This window comes from Arvicola amphibius, chromosome 17, assembly GCF_903992535.2.
Source record: "Arvicola amphibius chromosome 17, mArvAmp1.2, whole genome shotgun sequence".
In the NCBI taxonomy this organism is placed as follows: Eukaryota; Metazoa; Chordata; class Mammalia; order Rodentia; family Cricetidae; genus Arvicola; species Arvicola amphibius.
In genome coordinates, this window is record NC_052063.2 from 3,785,282 (window position 1) to 3,801,835 (window position 16,554).

The following is a 16,554-nucleotide window of genomic DNA, read 5'->3' on the forward strand; positions in this document are numbered from 1 at the left end:
CAGGACCAGGGCCCTCCCCCTCTATATCTAGGCTGAACAAGGTATTCCTCCATAGAGAATGGGCTCCAAGACACCAGTTCAAGCACTAGGGATAAATCCTGGTCCCATTTCCAGACCTCACCTGTCCTTAACTTCTCTCACCTCAGGGTTGCTCTCAAGTGTGGGCTCTAACTTGTCCATGGCTCTGTCGAGGATGTGTATAAGCCCATTTGAAGCAGCTATGTCTCCCTGGATAATTTTCACCTTTTCGCCTCGGTCAAGTTTGAGTTTTAGTTGGCTGTCCTAAAATATCAAAGAAAGAAAAGGTAAATAAAATGAATATGCGTTCTGGGAAGAACAGTTCTGGGATCAGATTTCAGAAGGTCTTGGCCGTGAGACTTGGGATAAGTCATATGATCCTACATGAGGATGAAGATGTCTGCTTGACCCACTTTGCACCGTTTCCACTAAGTTCAAGTGAGATAGTATATGACATCACTGACAAATATCACATGCAAAATTTGGGCAAGTCAGTCAGTGTCTGCCCTCCTCCAATACGCTGCAAGTTCCACCGGGGGTAACAATTCAATTGGTTGCATTGCATCTTTTTTTATAATACGGTGGCTTTCAACCTGTGGGTTGTGACCCCTTTGGGAGTCGAACAACCCTTTCACAGGGGTAACATGTCAGATATTCTACATACCAGATACGCATCACAATTCACAACAGTAATAAAATTACAGTTACGAGGTAGCAGTGAAATAATTTTATGGTTGGGGTTGCCACACCCTGAGGAACCTCACCTTTAGGGAGAGATATCCCATGTACATGAACAAAAAAAAGCTTGCTTTAATTAGTCACTTGCTTTAATAATTTGTCCACGATGATGAGTCAGTGGTCTTTTTCCTCACCTCTGTGGGGTTAACAGCCGTAGCCAAATGATGGTTGCCTGGAAAGCTAACTCAAGCCAAACCCAAACCAGACCCCATAATCCCCTTTCTGTAACAGTTTCCCGGACTCCCTCTGGCCCAGCTGCTGCCCTGGTGCTGTCATGGGAGTAAAACTCGGAGATATTCTGACCTTATCCCTGTTGAAGATTTCCCCCGACTTTCCGGTCAGTGTGTAGAAGGTGGCCGTGTCATTCATCTGCCCCGTGCTCATTTGCCCCGCAATGATGTGGAGCTTCACAAAGTACCGAGTCACCTCGTTGTTCATCAGAAGCTCCTTCAGCTAAGAAGAGAGAGCCGGATGGGATGGTGTCGGAAGGAAAAGAGCAAAGAGTGTGGCTGCTTTTGTCCTTGTCTAAAAGTTCTGCTGGAGGGTAAAACGAAGAGTTCTGAACTCATGGTGTTAGCAGCAGAGATTTAGCATTGACTGTGCCTTATGGGTACTAGTAATCATTCTTATGCAGATCTACAATGAAGAAGAGCAAGTGCCACAAGGAAAATTGCAAACACACAGTTTGAGGTGAAAAGGAGCCCCAGGAAATGTAATGTTGCAGCAAAATCCTATGCTTAAAGAGATACAAAGTTGAAGAAAAGTCTGATGCCAAACGCTGAACAGAATAAAAGAGGTGATGTCCTCAGGATATGATCTCAACCAGGGAATCCTGCTGCATGTAGAATGGAAAGCTTATGTAGTAAAGAAAACCATCAAGCAGTCAAAGCTAATGCAGCACAGGAAACCATCAAGCAGTCAAAGCTAATGCAGCAAAGGAAATCAACAAGTCAGAGCTTATGCAAATGTGATTAAAGAAAGGTAACAGACTCCAACCCAAGCAAGCAGAAGAACCTGGCATCTTGAGTGTAATTGAGGTTTCTCAATTTAAATAAGATGCTGCCTGCTAAGGCAATTTATATTGGTATCTCAGAGGGGGTTATTTTAGCTACTCACGTTGAATCCTTTTAATCCCTTGTCTGAGGGCAGCAGCACAGTGAAGGGTCCCAGGTTGCTCAGTGGCCAGGCATAAGTTCTGTCTTAAGAGTCCAAACACACAGTGGAAGAAAAATGTCACGTGGGCCAGAGGTACATGGGAAGTGAAAGAAGCCAATGGGTCTAGAATCAGTCTCTCTCTGTTCTCAACGGCTCTGTGGTGACCTTGGTTAACAGAGGTTCTCTAAGAGCACACGGTACTGGATGTGCTGGCCTTACATATTCCCAGGAGACTTAGCTGTGTCTTTCCAGATGATCTGCTGTGGAAGGGCAATGCGTGACAGGGCCTGTGGACGGCCCTACAGTCCCTGCCTGCCTGAGCTGCCTATCTCACATATAAGGATACAGCCCTTGGTTCCATCCAAGGGCAGTTCATGGGAGCCCACACTAGACTGAGTGTTCCATTGATGCTCTCTTGAAAAGCAGAATATTTGAACACAGGACCTTACGTTTGCATTCTGCTCTGAGCGTTGCAAGCTGTGTAGCCAGTCAGTTTCCATCACCCAGGGGATGCATACCCAGGATGGAGATGAAAGAGGTCAGCCTCCCTTGCCACATTCCTCTGGGTTCCATGTTTAATTCTCTGAGTCTCTCCATGATGTTTCCATAGCAGGTCAGGCCGTCGCCCATGTAACCTTTCCGGCAAGTGCACCTGGAGAGAGGGTAGAGTCACATTCTCAGGGCCTTGGAGCCTTCGAGAGCCGAGATACTCAGCCCAGGGCTTTGTTCCACAGGTTTCACAGGTGGGGAGATCCATACAATGGACAGGATTGGAGAGGCCGGAGAGACACAGACTCAGGGAGCCGTCAGTGGCAGAACCTGGTTTAGAGTTGCATTTCCAGAATAGACACACACACACACACACACACACACACACTTACAAATGCCAGATAACTTTGCATGTTCCTTATAGAAGTAACTTTCAAAGTGCAGTCCAAACCCCATTCACATAAGAATCACTTGTAATGCTTGCTACAAATGTAGACTAAAGAGCTCCAGGGCAGAATAAGCCAACCTTGGTGATTAAAATTGACTGCCAACTTGATTGACTATAGAGTCACCTTGGAGGCAAATCTATGGACATGCCTTTGTGTGGTTATCTAGAACAGGTTTACCGAGGAGGGTAAACCCACTTTAACCCCCTGGTCAGTCTGGTTATGTGATAAACATCTACTTCCCTCCCCTGTGAAAACACAGGCTTTGAGTGTCTTTGTTCACTGCGGTCATTCCAGAGTGTAGAACAGGGTTGGACATTCTTAATCAGTAGTCAGCCACTAAGTAGAAACTGAGTCAAATATCTGTCTGTCTGTCGTCTGTCTGTCTGAGGAGCCAGAGAAACCATAGAGATTTGATGCAATAGTTCAGTCTCATAAGAAGTTGTGAAGATATGCTAGCTGCAGCATGCTGGCAAATGTCTAATTGTCGTCTCTCGAGGGGCTGACAGGAAAGCATTGATTGACAGCATCTGGCAATCTCAATGGTTTATCATTGTACCTTGGCTAATTTCAAACTACTAACAAGGTGTCAACACGTCTGGGAAATTCCTGAAAATGTAGCACTCGGCTCTGAATCAGGAGCGGAGGCTCTGAGTGGCAGCTAAAACCGAGAAAGTGTGTAGGAAGGTGAGATTGACTAGGATCTGGGAGAGGAGCAAAACCAAACAGGAGGAGGGAGAGGAACTTTCCAGACAGTAGAGCTAACGGGAGCTGCAGAGGTACTGGTAGGTTCCCACCAAACACAGAGGCGATGCCTTCGGGGCTATATCCCAGGGAATAACTACACTCTTGTGTACCCAGCTGTGCTCTTGGAAAACATCTATTTTCAAGTCTGTGCTACAAACCGCTCAGACCTCCGGCACCCAGACTGCAACCCTGGCCCTGTAACTGGTCTTTCTGTCCTCTTGTTCTGTTCTCCAGCCCACCCATCGCTGAACCTCAAAGCAATTTCCTCCAAAGAGAAACCTGTTGCCGGCATGTCCCTTCCCTTACAGGACAATATACAGAAATTGGGCCCACCATCAGCCCTGGAAGCACTAAATCGATACATGTTTTAAATAAGATCTCACTATGGAGTCCAGACTAGTCTCAAATTCTCAATCCTCCTGCCCCAGCTTTTGGAATTCTTTGACACAATGATACAATATCACACCGTATTCCCTTCTCAAGGGCTATTGCGTTCTTCCTCTGCCTGCTTCCCCTCCTGGCACTACTGACCCTTTATCTGACCATAAAGGACCACACCACATTAATTAAGAGTGGGAGCTAATTTAAAGATTATACCTCTTTGGAGTGATTTGGCCCTCAATGAAGAGGTTTAGTCTCGGTACAAGCCACACAGGCTGCATCTGAAGACAATTGCCAGGACATGATGTGGAACTCTTGCCAGCTCCTAAGGATGTTTCTCTCCACAAGTCCTTATGAGGCCAATGGTTTATTTCATGGGGAGTGAGAATCCTGTCTTAATGGCCTCAGCACTGAGGAATGTAGGAGACGTAACTATTTTTAATTTTTACTTTAACCCTCAGGCCAAAGCCCAAGCCTTTGTGATTGCTTTCTGACTTGAATCGTCTTGGTTTCCCTGTGGCACAAAGAGGTGGAACCTACTCCCCTCTTTGGGGAACGGGTTTTTTATTGAGTACAAACATCTTCCACTATCTTAAGGCTTTAAAAACACCTATAAGTCATTCGCATTTTATGTTATTCACTGACGTAAGTAACTCTGGATACTGTGCAAGCTGAGTTAGTGTAGTTCTTCCAGGGGTCTCAGGTTGGTTATTTCCTTCATTTCTTTTATTCCTTCATTGATTCATGAGTTGTTCCAAATGCTCATTCATCCCAATGTTCAGTCAGTGATAGACACTAACATCAAAGGTGACTATGATGTAGCCTTGTGATAGTAATAACTAGCATTTATCGATAACTCCTAGGCCAGGCATGCTTCTAAAAGAATTCCGTATTATCTAATTTAACACAACCCACATAGGAGAGGAGAGCTGTTAATAACTTACTAAGCTTTTAAATGTGTAACTTGTGTGTTTGTGTGTGTGTGTGTGTGTGTGTGTGTGTGTATGTATAGTGTCTCTGTGTGTCTGTGGGTGTGTTATACTCGAGGGAAGTGTTTCATAATATCAGAGGTGTCAGATTCCTGGGAGCTGAAGTTACAAGTGGTTGTGAGCTGCCAGATACGGATCCTGGGAGCCGAGCTCGGGCCCCTGCAAGAGCCGCATGTGCTCTCAATTACTGATCCATCTCTTTAGCCCCATTTTCAAAGGAGGAAACAGAGACCGGGGGCTTCCATATCTCTAGGTGTGCTCATTGCTCATCACAGATCTGGTCCAGAAATGCTAGAGTAGATGTGTCCCAGGGAGCCCTGAGGGATGAGCACAGGGGAGGACAGGGGGGCTATCCCAGAGGAGAAGAGACACCAGCTGAGCATCACAGCACCCGTGTGTGTCCACCTCAGATGAAGCAGGTGTACATACATGTTGGAGGTTTTTCTACATGGAAGAGAAGACAGGACGCATGCAGTTAAGAATAACATGGCACAGAACAGTGCTTGGACAGATTGGCTATGTCCTCCCTAAATTCTCATGCTGAACTCTCCCTAGTGATATGTTAGGAGCTGGGAACACATTAGGTCATGAAGGTGGAGCCACACCGATGGGATTAGTGCTTTGAGGCTAGCCCCCCTTCCTATTGGATGTAATGATCAAAAAGAACCTGATTGTCATTAACGTTCACTACTGTTGTGCTTTTGTGTGGTGGGAGTGTGGAGTTGCTGTTTTCACGCTGCCTTTTCAGCGTGTCTCTGTCCAGCTTGGCTTCTTTTCAGCTGAAATGAATTATGTCAGAGGAAGCTTCTCTCCTCTACCTATTGCCCCTCACTTCCTACCCTCACTGGGAAGTAGAATGGGAAGCCATACCCATCTGGCGCCATTTGCTCTTTTAGTAATAATAAAAATAGAGCGTAGGGGGAAAAATGGAGCCAGCTCTTCATGGGAAGGTGTAAGTGGTCTCTTGCTCTCTCATCAGGTAAGGAGATTGTGTTTGGAGTTCAGACTTCTCCAAGAAGACTTGAGCGGTGAGTGGCCAAGCCTACATTTGAGCCCCTTCTTCCCAACTGGTGACCTCCTGTGACTAACAGTGTGGTTTGAGATTCTGCATAAGCTTGCCGTGTGGAGGCATAAATTTAACAAATTATTTAATCCAGTTCAACTATTGTACATCACCCTAGGGCCAACGGCTTCTCCTTTTTCCAGCCCTGCCCAGCCAGACTTTCTATCTTGGCCTCTTTAAGGTGAAGATGACTTGTTTTCCTGGGGAGGAGGAGGGTTGGGAAGACTGACAAACGACACGCACCGTCCTAAAATTCATTGTAGTTCTGCCGAACACCCTAAACCCAGGTTATGCGGAAGTTTATACTGTTCAGTCTGTATATTTCTGTCTTTATGAACATGAAGGAGAGAGATTCTATTAGGCGGTCTACTCAGACCTTCTAGCAGGGCAATAAATGAGCAAGTTGGTTTAGTTATCTCTCACTTCCTTAGACTCTGAGGAAGACTTGTGTCTATGTGTCCACACAAGTCTTGGGGGTCTGGTGTACCTCAATGCATGCCTGTGGTTAGCTGGTGTGAGTTATTTCTGCGTTAGTCTCTGCCTAAGGGAAAAGGAAGATACTTTCATTTGGTCCTCATCACAGCTCTGAGAGGAGACACAGTCCTCCCCACTTTATGGCTTAAGAACGGTCAGTTCCCGGAGGTTAAGTGCTGGAGTTGTGAGGTAAGCTCAGGAGCCATGATACCCCGGCCTGGCACTCCATCCACATCTAGTGTATTTATCTACAGAGAGCGTGATGCTCATAAAATTCATCTGGGAAAAAACCCTGCACACTCAAGACCCAATTTTAAAGGAATAAATCTGGAAAAAGCTGAAGTGACTGGCCCCGGAAGCAAAGAAAGTTTCCTGGTTGCCTGATTCAATGTAGCCATGTTTTTGAGGTCACAGGTGGGGCACACCAGTCCTTCACCAAGCTGGTGGCTGTGAGAACTAAGTGGTAGAGAGATCGTCTGAGGGGGAAGGATGTGGATGCTAGCTTCTGCTCAATTCCTGGCGAAAACACGACAGCCCGGCTCAGGGTTTGCACAACAGTGTTTTCTCATGTTGTCCCCGCTGCTCTGTGGAGTAGACATCACTTCTGTGTGCACAAACACGTGATGCCCCTTTCCAGGGGCACACACTGGGTAGGTACCAAAGCCACAATTTAACCGCAAGTCTCTTTCTTTGGTTTTTTTCTCTCTCCCTGCTTCTCTTCCTTCCTTTCTTCCTTCTTTCCTTCCTTCCTTCCTTCCTTCCTTCCTTCCTTCCTTCCTTCCTTCCTTCCTTCTTCCTTTCTCTTTCTTTCTTTCTTTCTTTCTTTCTTTCCTTCCTTCCTTCCTTCCTTCCTTCCTTCCTTCCTTCTTTCTTCCTTTCTCTTTCTTTCTTTCTTTCCTTCCTTCCTTCCTTCCTTCCTTCCTTCCTATCTCTATTTTTTCTTCTTTCTTTCTTGAGACAGGGTCTTATTAAGCCACCCTGACTTCCTTGGAACTTGCTCTATAGACAAGGCTGGCCGCAAACTCACAGAGATATGTTTGCCTCTGACTATCAAGTGGGAGTAAAAGCAGGTGCTACCATGCCCAACTAAACCTCAGGTCTTTAAACTCTCCTCATTATTCCTGTCCCACAATGAAAGTTGCTCCTGCTTTGGGAATTTACAAACAAATGTTTTTCCTGATGGTAAACTTCTTCTAAAACTTTGTGTTCAGGAAATAACCTCTCACGCGTATTTGCTTTTTTTCCAGTCTTATTCTGTATCACCCACAAGCCCTGTCCCTGGAAGGCTGGTAGAGAAGGGTACATTAGTGGTCTAACTACGGTAACCCCAACAGCCATTTGTTTCCCCAGGCATAGTGGTTTCCTTTGGGATTCCTTTAAACCCAAATATTGGGCCAAGTCAATGCTCAGAGCATTCTCATCATCATCAGGAAGGAAATAACGAACAACACACTCATTGATTAAGCAGCTCTAGGGAACGCTTACTATGCTCATTGCTGCCACTGCTTGCGATGGAGTAGATATAGGGCCGATTAAGAAATGCTTCCTCTCCTTCAGGGAACTTACCACAGTGGCTGGTTTCCACTTTCGCCCTCTGGGACAGACCCAGTGTGATGGAGGAGACTTACCGGGCTTGGCCTGGTGCGACCATGCTGCAGTTTGCATTCTTATGACACGGGTTGTTTGATTCACAGACGTTGATCATGCTGCACCCCACTCCGGGTACAAAGTCGCGGTAATGCTCTTTACACTCGCAGTGAGACTTTAAGAGGCGGGGAGAGAAGACCAAATTGGACCCCGGTTATTTTCCTCAGCCGGTATTCTTTAAACTCGATGCAATATTCTCCCACAAAAGCTAACAGTAAACAGGACTGAAGTGTGAGCTTCCCCAAAACCCTTGTCAAAGTTTCCAGAAATTTAAGTCATGGTTTTATAACTTTCCTATTAGAAAGCTCATAACTGTTGTCTGCAAAATTTGGAGTTTTAGTTTTATTGTTTCCTGAACCTTAACCCCCTCCCCCCAATTCCCTTTAGACAGTTTGCAGGTCTATAGAGGTTGCCATTCAGACGGGAGGCACAATTCCTCTAGAACACTGGTTTGCAGTGGAGCAGGAGACCTGGACGGTCTCTAGAGAAACTTTTGGCTGTCATGAGAAGAGAAGGGGCATACTAGGACCGAGATGCTGCCACGCACCTTATCCAACAAAGAATGCTGCGATTCAAAATGTGCACAACACCAAGATAAAAAGTCCGAGGCGATGCAATGTTCTGCTTCTGTGCAAAAACTGAGTTTTTTCTCCATCATGTGTAGCAATCCTCCACATGGACACGATGGGTGGGTGTGGCCACAGTCAGCATCCACTAAATACTTGATGGGCAGGTCTTACAGGGGGCAGGGCTCTTTCAACTGTTCTCCCTCAGTAGGGTAGGTTCCAGGTCAGGGCAATTTTGTTTAAGTCACTCAAGGTCATAACACAATTCAGAGGGATGGTGTCTTGCCTTGGATACCCCCAGTCCCTACAACCTGCCAATGCTGCTGGCTTTTGCTCAGTTCCCATCCTTTTGGGCTCCCAGGGCCTCCCTGAATCTAAAAAGACAATTCCAAGATCAGAGAATTGAAGGTGGATGTCGACTGATCCGTATAACTTCGGTTAAACTAATCTGATCTAATTTTGAATTCTATCTGTATCCTGTCAGTTCCTACATGGGATGGGGTTTGGAGAGACCCTGGGCGGGGGCTGGGAATGTGGAGTTTAGAGATGGATCGTTTAGGGAAGCCTTGTAACTGGGCCCTGAGCACAGTGAGGACTGCCTAGAGAGGCACACCAAACTGAGCATGGGGGCCAGAGCAGGAAGGCCCAAAAGACACAGTGTCCAGTGGTTTGGGGGACTGGGGCTCCTTTCCCTATTCCTGAACACATACGTCAGTGCTGTGGTATTTTGTTTCTGCTTTAACAAATAAAGCTTGCCTGAAGATCAGAGTGTGGAGCTAACCACACTAGTTAGTCATAGAAGCCAGGCAGTGGTGGCGCACACCTTTAATCCCAGCACCCGGGAGACAGAGGCAGGCGGATCTCTGTAAATTCAGAGCCACCCTGGGCTACACGAAACTGATCAGTCTCAAAGAGAAATAGAATCAGGTGGGTGATGGCTCACACCTTTAACCCCAGTCCTTGGGAGTCCTATGCCTTTAATCCCAACACTAGGGAGGAGGAGACAAGTGGCTGGGTTGAGAGACGAGTAAAGGCAGGAGGAGACAGGAGATCAAGGCATTCAGTCTGAGGACTCAGTAGAGGTAAGGACTCTGCTTCTCTGCTCTTTCATCATTAACCCCTTCTAATTGACTCCAGGTTTTTATCATTAAGACCAATTAGAAATTGCACTGCACATCAATTCCACGTGTTCTTAGCTCACCTGTCCAGGCCCATCGTATTTGCACACCGTAGACTTTGTAGAGCAGTTTCCAAAGTTTGTTTGGCAGGGGTCTACTGGAAGACACACTTGGCCATCCCCGCGGTAGCCTTTTTGGCATGAGCAACGGTGCCGATTTGGTCCCAGGTAGGTACAACTCGCGTGAGGGTGGCAGATGCTTTTTAAACACGGGTTGATGGCTTGAGAGACAACGAGATAAGAGAGTGAGCGCTCTCGTAGGCGGAGGAGAGAGAAACACGCTGCCAGGGAACGGTGGCTCAAATGTGTCATAGGCACAAAGGCAGTTGGGCCGTGTTCAGGAGGAAATGCAGCCTTCTGTCCCATTTGACCACCCTGCTCCACCAAACAGATCACACGGGAACATCAGAGACTGTAACCGTGAATGCTGTGCTGACGTCATCTCTGTGTGTGCTTGGTTACAGAAGCAGCGTCGGCCAAGCTTTGCAGACCACCGAGCTTTCGGCCAGAGCTCTGTGTATCTCTCTCTGAACTATACAGAAACACAGAGTGGGTTCCTACTCACGCTTGCAGTGTTGGCCGTCGCCTTGGTAACCGGGAAGGCATTTGCATTTGAGTTTGGTTTCCTCTTGGCTGGAAGGTGAGCATCTGGAGTTCTCTGGGCAGAGCAGGGCCACACACTCAGGGATGGCTGCATAGGAAAGCGATGGAAGTCCTCCCATTGGTAGGAGAAGGCAAGGTTTGTTTGCTTGTTTGTTTTGACACGGGACCTCTTGTGATTCAGACTGTGCAAACTTGCTATGTAGTCATATTATTTGAATTAGGGTCTCTCACTGAACTTGGAGCTAGGCTTGTAGCCAGGAAGCCCCAACTATCCTCCTGTCTTTGGGTCCCCCAGTGCCGGAGTTCTATGTGCACAAGCCACACCCAACTCTGAGCGTTTGAAGTCAGGTCCTCAATGCTTACACAGCAAGGTCTCTGACCCATGGAGTTGCCTCCCCAGCTCTGGGACTTACTTTTAACCCCAACAAACACTAACAGGGTTGCTGGGCAAAGATACTGTGTCATGAAAAAAAATGTAGCATCAGCTATGGAATTATGAACAAACTCAGGCTAGCAGGTCTTATGGCATGGGTCAGGTATGTGTTTCCACTCTCCTTGTTTCTCCCAACAATTTAAATAATCCCGAAGTACTCATGGCTTTGATGTGGTGCCCTGGTACATGGCCTGAGGACCATTATGTTAAACCCATGAAGTTTTTTTGTGTTTAGTTCATATACAAGTTGGCATTAACTAGTGTAGGTTGTAGCAAAATTTATTCATCCAAGTTCAACATTTAGATTATTTCCAGCTTGTTTCTTCTTACACAATGCTATTCCCTGGATTTATTGGTTCATGTGTTCTTATCTACCCATTCTCAGAATCCCCCCTTCAAGGTAAACTCCTAAAAGTCAGGCCACATCACTCCTCCCCCAGCTGGCAGGAATCCATACTTTCCTTGCCATTCCTCTCTGCCCACAGATGGTCATAATCCATGTGCAAACTGAGAAATAGAATGGGCAAGAAATCAAAACCGAACAAAAGCACGCTCCAGAGTGGTTATCCGACTTCAGTCTGACTTTATGTGTTGGCGTAGTTACTTGTGGCCTTTCCACCCTGTGGTCATTGCTGTTCTGAGCATTAGCTGTTCCTGGGTCTATTTTTAAAACTCAGCCATGGTCTTCACATTAGTAAACATGTACCTGCCATGAGAATTGCAAACATTTTTTTTGTGCCAGTCTCTTGTTTAACTTTTGATTAGACAAAAATTATCTTTCGCTTGGAAGTGAATTTGACAGTGTTCTTTCTTGGGAGGTTTTCTGGACTGTGACCTGCCTTTCTGGGAGGGGCATCTGCTCCTACTGGGCGCTGGTGGGTGGGGCTTGGAAGGAGGCTGATCGAGGTCACAGAGGGCCTGTGGGAATCGCTGGTTTGCAGAGCTGTCTCCTCTGTGGAGAAGACAGAGCCCCGTTCCAGTGTAGAATTCCAAACTTTTCTAACCTTTTTATTCCATAGGAGACTAAAACCCATATGATACGCTGGCTGAGCCTAGTGTCACAGGCTAAATATTTGTTTATTTTTAAAAAACATCTCGGCTTTCAATTCATCCTGTGTAAACTGCTTTGGCATAGGGCTGTGGTAGGCTTGGGATGGGGTGTGAAAGGCGGGGTGGAAGGATTTCGCCTTTCTAGAGAGAATTAAGTTTTGCCAATAGAGGGCGCTGGCGCGATAGTGTTAACGTCCCAGGCGTAGCTGTGGGACGCCGGGCGAAAGGTTCAGTGTGGCGCCTCTGTAGTATTTGCCCTTGCTGCAGTGGGATGTCTGCCCAGGCGGTGCATCCAGAGCGCACCATCCCTCCGTAATGCTGCATCCTTGGCATGGACCCAGTGCTCACTCTCCCACACCCCTCCCCACAGAGACACTGAACACTCTAGGTGAACCTGCCCCTTGCACCCTGACACACCAGCCTCTCTCACCAGGTCCCTAGAGGGCTGCCCGTGACTGTCAGGAGACTGTGGACCAATGCTGACCTGGGCAAAACAGCCAATTTCTCTGCCTTCCGTGTCTGCCGTCCTACCGTGTCTAACAAGGCATGGGGATGGCTGCCTCCTTCCAGGTCCTTCCTTAGGACTCCAGGCCCCCTAGAGTTCTCTGCGGTTTTTTCCTCTTCTCCCACTATCTCCCCCTGTTTATCTCTCCCCTGCTCTTCATCTTCTAACTGGACCCGGCGTCATAGACTGTTTAAATAATTTCCCACGGATCCCATCTGCCATTCTGGTGCCCTTGGGTAAGTCACATAGGAAACTGTTCTGTTGCTTGTGGCTGTTCATGTGTTTCTGTAACTGAGAGCTTACTTTGTCTCCTTTACGGACTAACTTACCGGGATAACCCCTCTTGGCCCCCCAGCCTGAATATTTCCCTCTGCACCCCCTTCCCCCTTTTGCTGCCTCCTGTTCAGCCTTCCCACAGCACAGCTCTGGCCACAGCACCCTCCACCATCCTCCGTCCCCCCCCCCCCTCGTGGAACACCCTCGTCTCTTCGGTCTGGGGTAGCACTGAGGAACCACAGTCACTTACGTTTGTCACACCTGGGTCCCCTGTACGCAGAGAAGCACTCACAGGTCCCGTCACCGTGGAGCCCACTGTTGCACACACCGTGGACACAGCTGCACACTGTGGGCAGAAGATGGGGCAGGGTCATAGCTCACAGAGATGGCTCCTAAGGACCCAGGAAGGGTCACGGTCAGACAGCCCTTCCGAGACTCTCTCTGTACAACAAGGTGGAGGAACCTTCCAGAGAGGCCCTAATTTGAATCTTGGCTTCGTCTTTCTTTTATTCGAGTTGGGATTTTCGGTGTGTATGGTGGACCGTAGCGCCTGCGCTAATGGAGTGTTAAGAAAGGAAGCGAATCTTCAAGCATGGTTCTCTTCCCTACTGAGCTGATGGCTTCACCTTTGGCTAGCCCCACAACAGGAATGGCATGAAGAGAAGAGCTCCCCCTGTTGGCATCTGACATCTCTGTAAGCAAATCATACTTCTTGAAAGACAAGGGGCAATGCAAGGGTCAGAAAAGAAAAGTAACCCACTAGGGCCCGGAATAACTGTGTCCTGTCTTCTGCTCAAAAAGATGGCTTCTCAGCCCAGTGACAGGTCATGGATGACCAAGGAAGGGGCTTCGATAGAAACGGTCAACGCTTCAGCACCCAGCTGGTGGCTCATCTGTTCTACAGTTTACTCTCCAGCCAGCCCCAGAGTACTAAAACCAAGACGCCCACAAAGCCCATTGTGTGAGGTTTCTGTTGCTACTGTGACAAGCCATCCCGGGAGGAGCCTGAAACAGTCCAAATTCTCTTGATAGTTCTGGAGGTTGGAAATACGAAATGTCACATCAGATTAAAATCAATGTTGCGGAAAGACTGTGTTTCTTCTGGAATCTTCTATTTCCTTCCCTAGATTCTAGACAAATCCCACATTTCCAGGCTCATGACCCCTTTCTTCACTTCCAGGCGAACTACCAAGTCCTTCTCACACTTTTGTCTCTATGGTTACCTCCATAACACCCCCCTTAACCGGATTGCTCCCACCTGTCAATCAACAATCTTGTTCCACCAAACCGACTCGTTAGCAGCCCTGACCCCACCACAACCTTAATTTTCTTCTGTCATGTAACCTCTGTCTGCCCCCACCCCATCTCTTCCTAGCCACTCCCACTGTTGTGTTGGGTGGTAGCATGGATCACGCTGTGCTGTGATTGGCTGTTTGCTTCTGCCCTTGCACTGTGAGCCCTTTGAGGATGGAGACTTGTCTAACATAGTATTCTCAGCTTCCAGGATTAGGACATGGCTCTTTGTGGGGTAGGGTTCATTGTTCTGCCTACTGTACATGTTTTTGATGCAGGTGAGTGCATTTCATATAAGCTCAAATGAGTCCCAATTATAGAGAGGTACTTGCTTAATGACAGAAAAAAAAAAAAAAAAAAAAAATTAGAAACTCAGCAGCTGCTAAGTTTAAAGTTTTCTGAACACCAAAAATTGCACCAAATCCTCAGTGTTCTTTGTCCGCATCTCCATCCTTGACATCCTGCTCACGGTCTAACTGGTCCTCTCCTTGACCAGGTCCTCCCCAAGCTTTGCAGGAGCATCATGTGGCACTGTCCCCAGTTTGCCGCCAGCCCATCCACCACTGCATTTTACACGTTTGATTTCTAGGTGTACAGGATGAATCTGGTTTGTTCCTTTCCTTTTTTCACGATTAGCCAGTAAACTGCCGTGCTGAGAATACTGTGCTAGTCACGTGGTCTTCTGTCACCTCTGCTCCTTTACCCAGTAAATGACGTCAGCTCCAAGAGGTGCTCCGAGGACTAGAGGAGATTGTGGGTGGGAAACCTCTTTTTAGACTGCCAGGCACACAGTAAGGGTTGATTTAGGGGTTACACAGAGAAAGCAGGTTTTGCATTGGGTTCCCGACAAGAACAAGGCACTGAGTATCTCTGGTGATGGCGGCAGAGATGAAAGCCGCTGGCTGATGTAACTCTGAATCACAACAGCCTGGTAAAGGAGCATCCTGGCAGCAGGGAAAAGTCAGGATTAAAAATAGACGATCCCTGGTAGAGCTGCCCCACTTTCAGGCAGGAGTGCACCCTCCTGGGACCAACACCCCAGTGGGTGGGACCACACCGGCATCCCGAAGAGTTTGCGAGCTCCTTGGGCCTTGTGTTGGGGCATTGCCAGTTGCCATGGTTACTCATCCCTTCGCCCACCTAACATGTGCTTCCATGGGACGCAGTAAGAGCATGGCTGTGTTGTCACCCCTAGGGGGTAGATAGCAGTCCTGGAGCCAGAGCTCCGCCAGGGTCTATAGCCTGGGCTTCAATCCTTTTACCTGTCACCTTTGGAAATTGTGCTTCTGGGTCAGGATAGTGTCACTGGGGTCACTCAATCATTCATTCATTGGGTCACTCAATCATTCATTCTCATGCCTATTTGTTCATGAGGCTGACAACAGCTGTGTCCCCTGCAGTCAACACTGGAGAAGCTGCCGGAGAGAAAAAGTCAGTGGAGTCTTGCCTTCAACAAGCCCATGGATCAGAACAAGGATGCCTCCTCTCCGCAGCCAGCGAAATATATTATGGGACATGCCAAAGAACTTACGGGGCTGAAGTATTTATGTGTTTATAGATTTTTCTTGCAAAAAAATTTACGAGATGTGCCATATAACCCTGTGATTCCCCTTCCTGGGTGAATTCCCGGATTCTGTGTCCTACCCCAAAGACACTTGCTCGGCCATGTTTATTGCGGCTCCACTCTCAGAGCAAGGATGTGGAACCGACCTAGCTGTTTATCAACACAAGACTGTGCAATGAAAGCGTGGTATATATACACTTTCTGCCTCCCAAACTGTGGGCTGAACCAACCTTCTCTTTGCTAACACTCCGCTTGTGTGTTCTTTGTTACAGCAATGGTAAGCTAAGACAACCAGCATCTTAAAACAACACAAGTCCATTCATTCCTGGAGGCCAGAAATAACCCCTGTTAAAAACTGAAGTAACCCTCCCTGGGGACTTGAAACACTCACAATGTATTAAACGGACAAAATTCAGACCTACCTGATGAACAATTGGGTCCAAACACGTTGTCAGCCTCACAGGTTTCACAGGCTGTCCCACGAAAACCAGCCTGCAAAGCACAGGTGGATGACATCAGACCCAAGGCCATCCCGAGGAACTCCTATGCTAGCCAGAAAGCCTCTGGACAACCCACTGATGGTCTGGCCTGCATTTGTCTTTCCTCTGGGCCTTTCTTTCCTCAGGCCACTTGAAGCCTTTGTGTATGTCCAGCTCTGGTTTTGTTTTCTAAATTTTCTTTTGCTAAAGGTCTAGAGCCCTGGAGAAGAACGCCGCCAGCCCAACCATGTATAAGTAGACGGTAAATGCCAACAGCCCCTCACCATCTTACCCAAGGGTGGCACAAAAACACTTCCAGGACTGTTCTGAAGGGAGATGAACTCAATCCCCTTTAGAAGGAGCTGTGTTTAATTCTCCCAGTTTGAGATTCACAAGAGTCAATTGTGTTAGATAAAGAAATCCTTCAAGGGCCACAGGCTCGTGGTTGGCCCTGGGTAGCT

General features: G+C 47.5%; 1 protein-coding gene across 2 annotated transcripts in view; it reads right to left on the reverse strand.

The window, feature by feature from the left end:
- Positions 1-16,554, reverse strand: part of Stab2 (stabilin 2) — a 138,787-nt gene that overhangs the window by 105,541 nt on the left and 16,692 nt on the right. For both annotated transcript variants that reach the window (XM_038314950.1, XM_038314949.1), the window contains exons 5-13: positions 16,037-16,106; positions 13,008-13,103; positions 10,456-10,581; positions 9,915-10,111; positions 8,129-8,262; positions 2,430-2,563; positions 1,873-1,955; positions 1,060-1,209; positions 142-282 (exon numbers count right to left, since the gene is read on the reverse strand). In XM_038314950.1, coding sequence (XP_038170878.1) covers positions 142-282; positions 1,060-1,209; positions 1,873-1,955; positions 2,430-2,563; positions 8,129-8,262; positions 9,915-10,111; positions 10,456-10,581; positions 13,008-13,103; positions 16,037-16,106 — 1,131 coding nt within the window. The remainder of the gene's footprint in view (positions 1-141; positions 283-1,059; positions 1,210-1,872; positions 1,956-2,429; positions 2,564-8,128; positions 8,263-9,914; positions 10,112-10,455; positions 10,582-13,007; positions 13,104-16,036; positions 16,107-16,554) is intronic.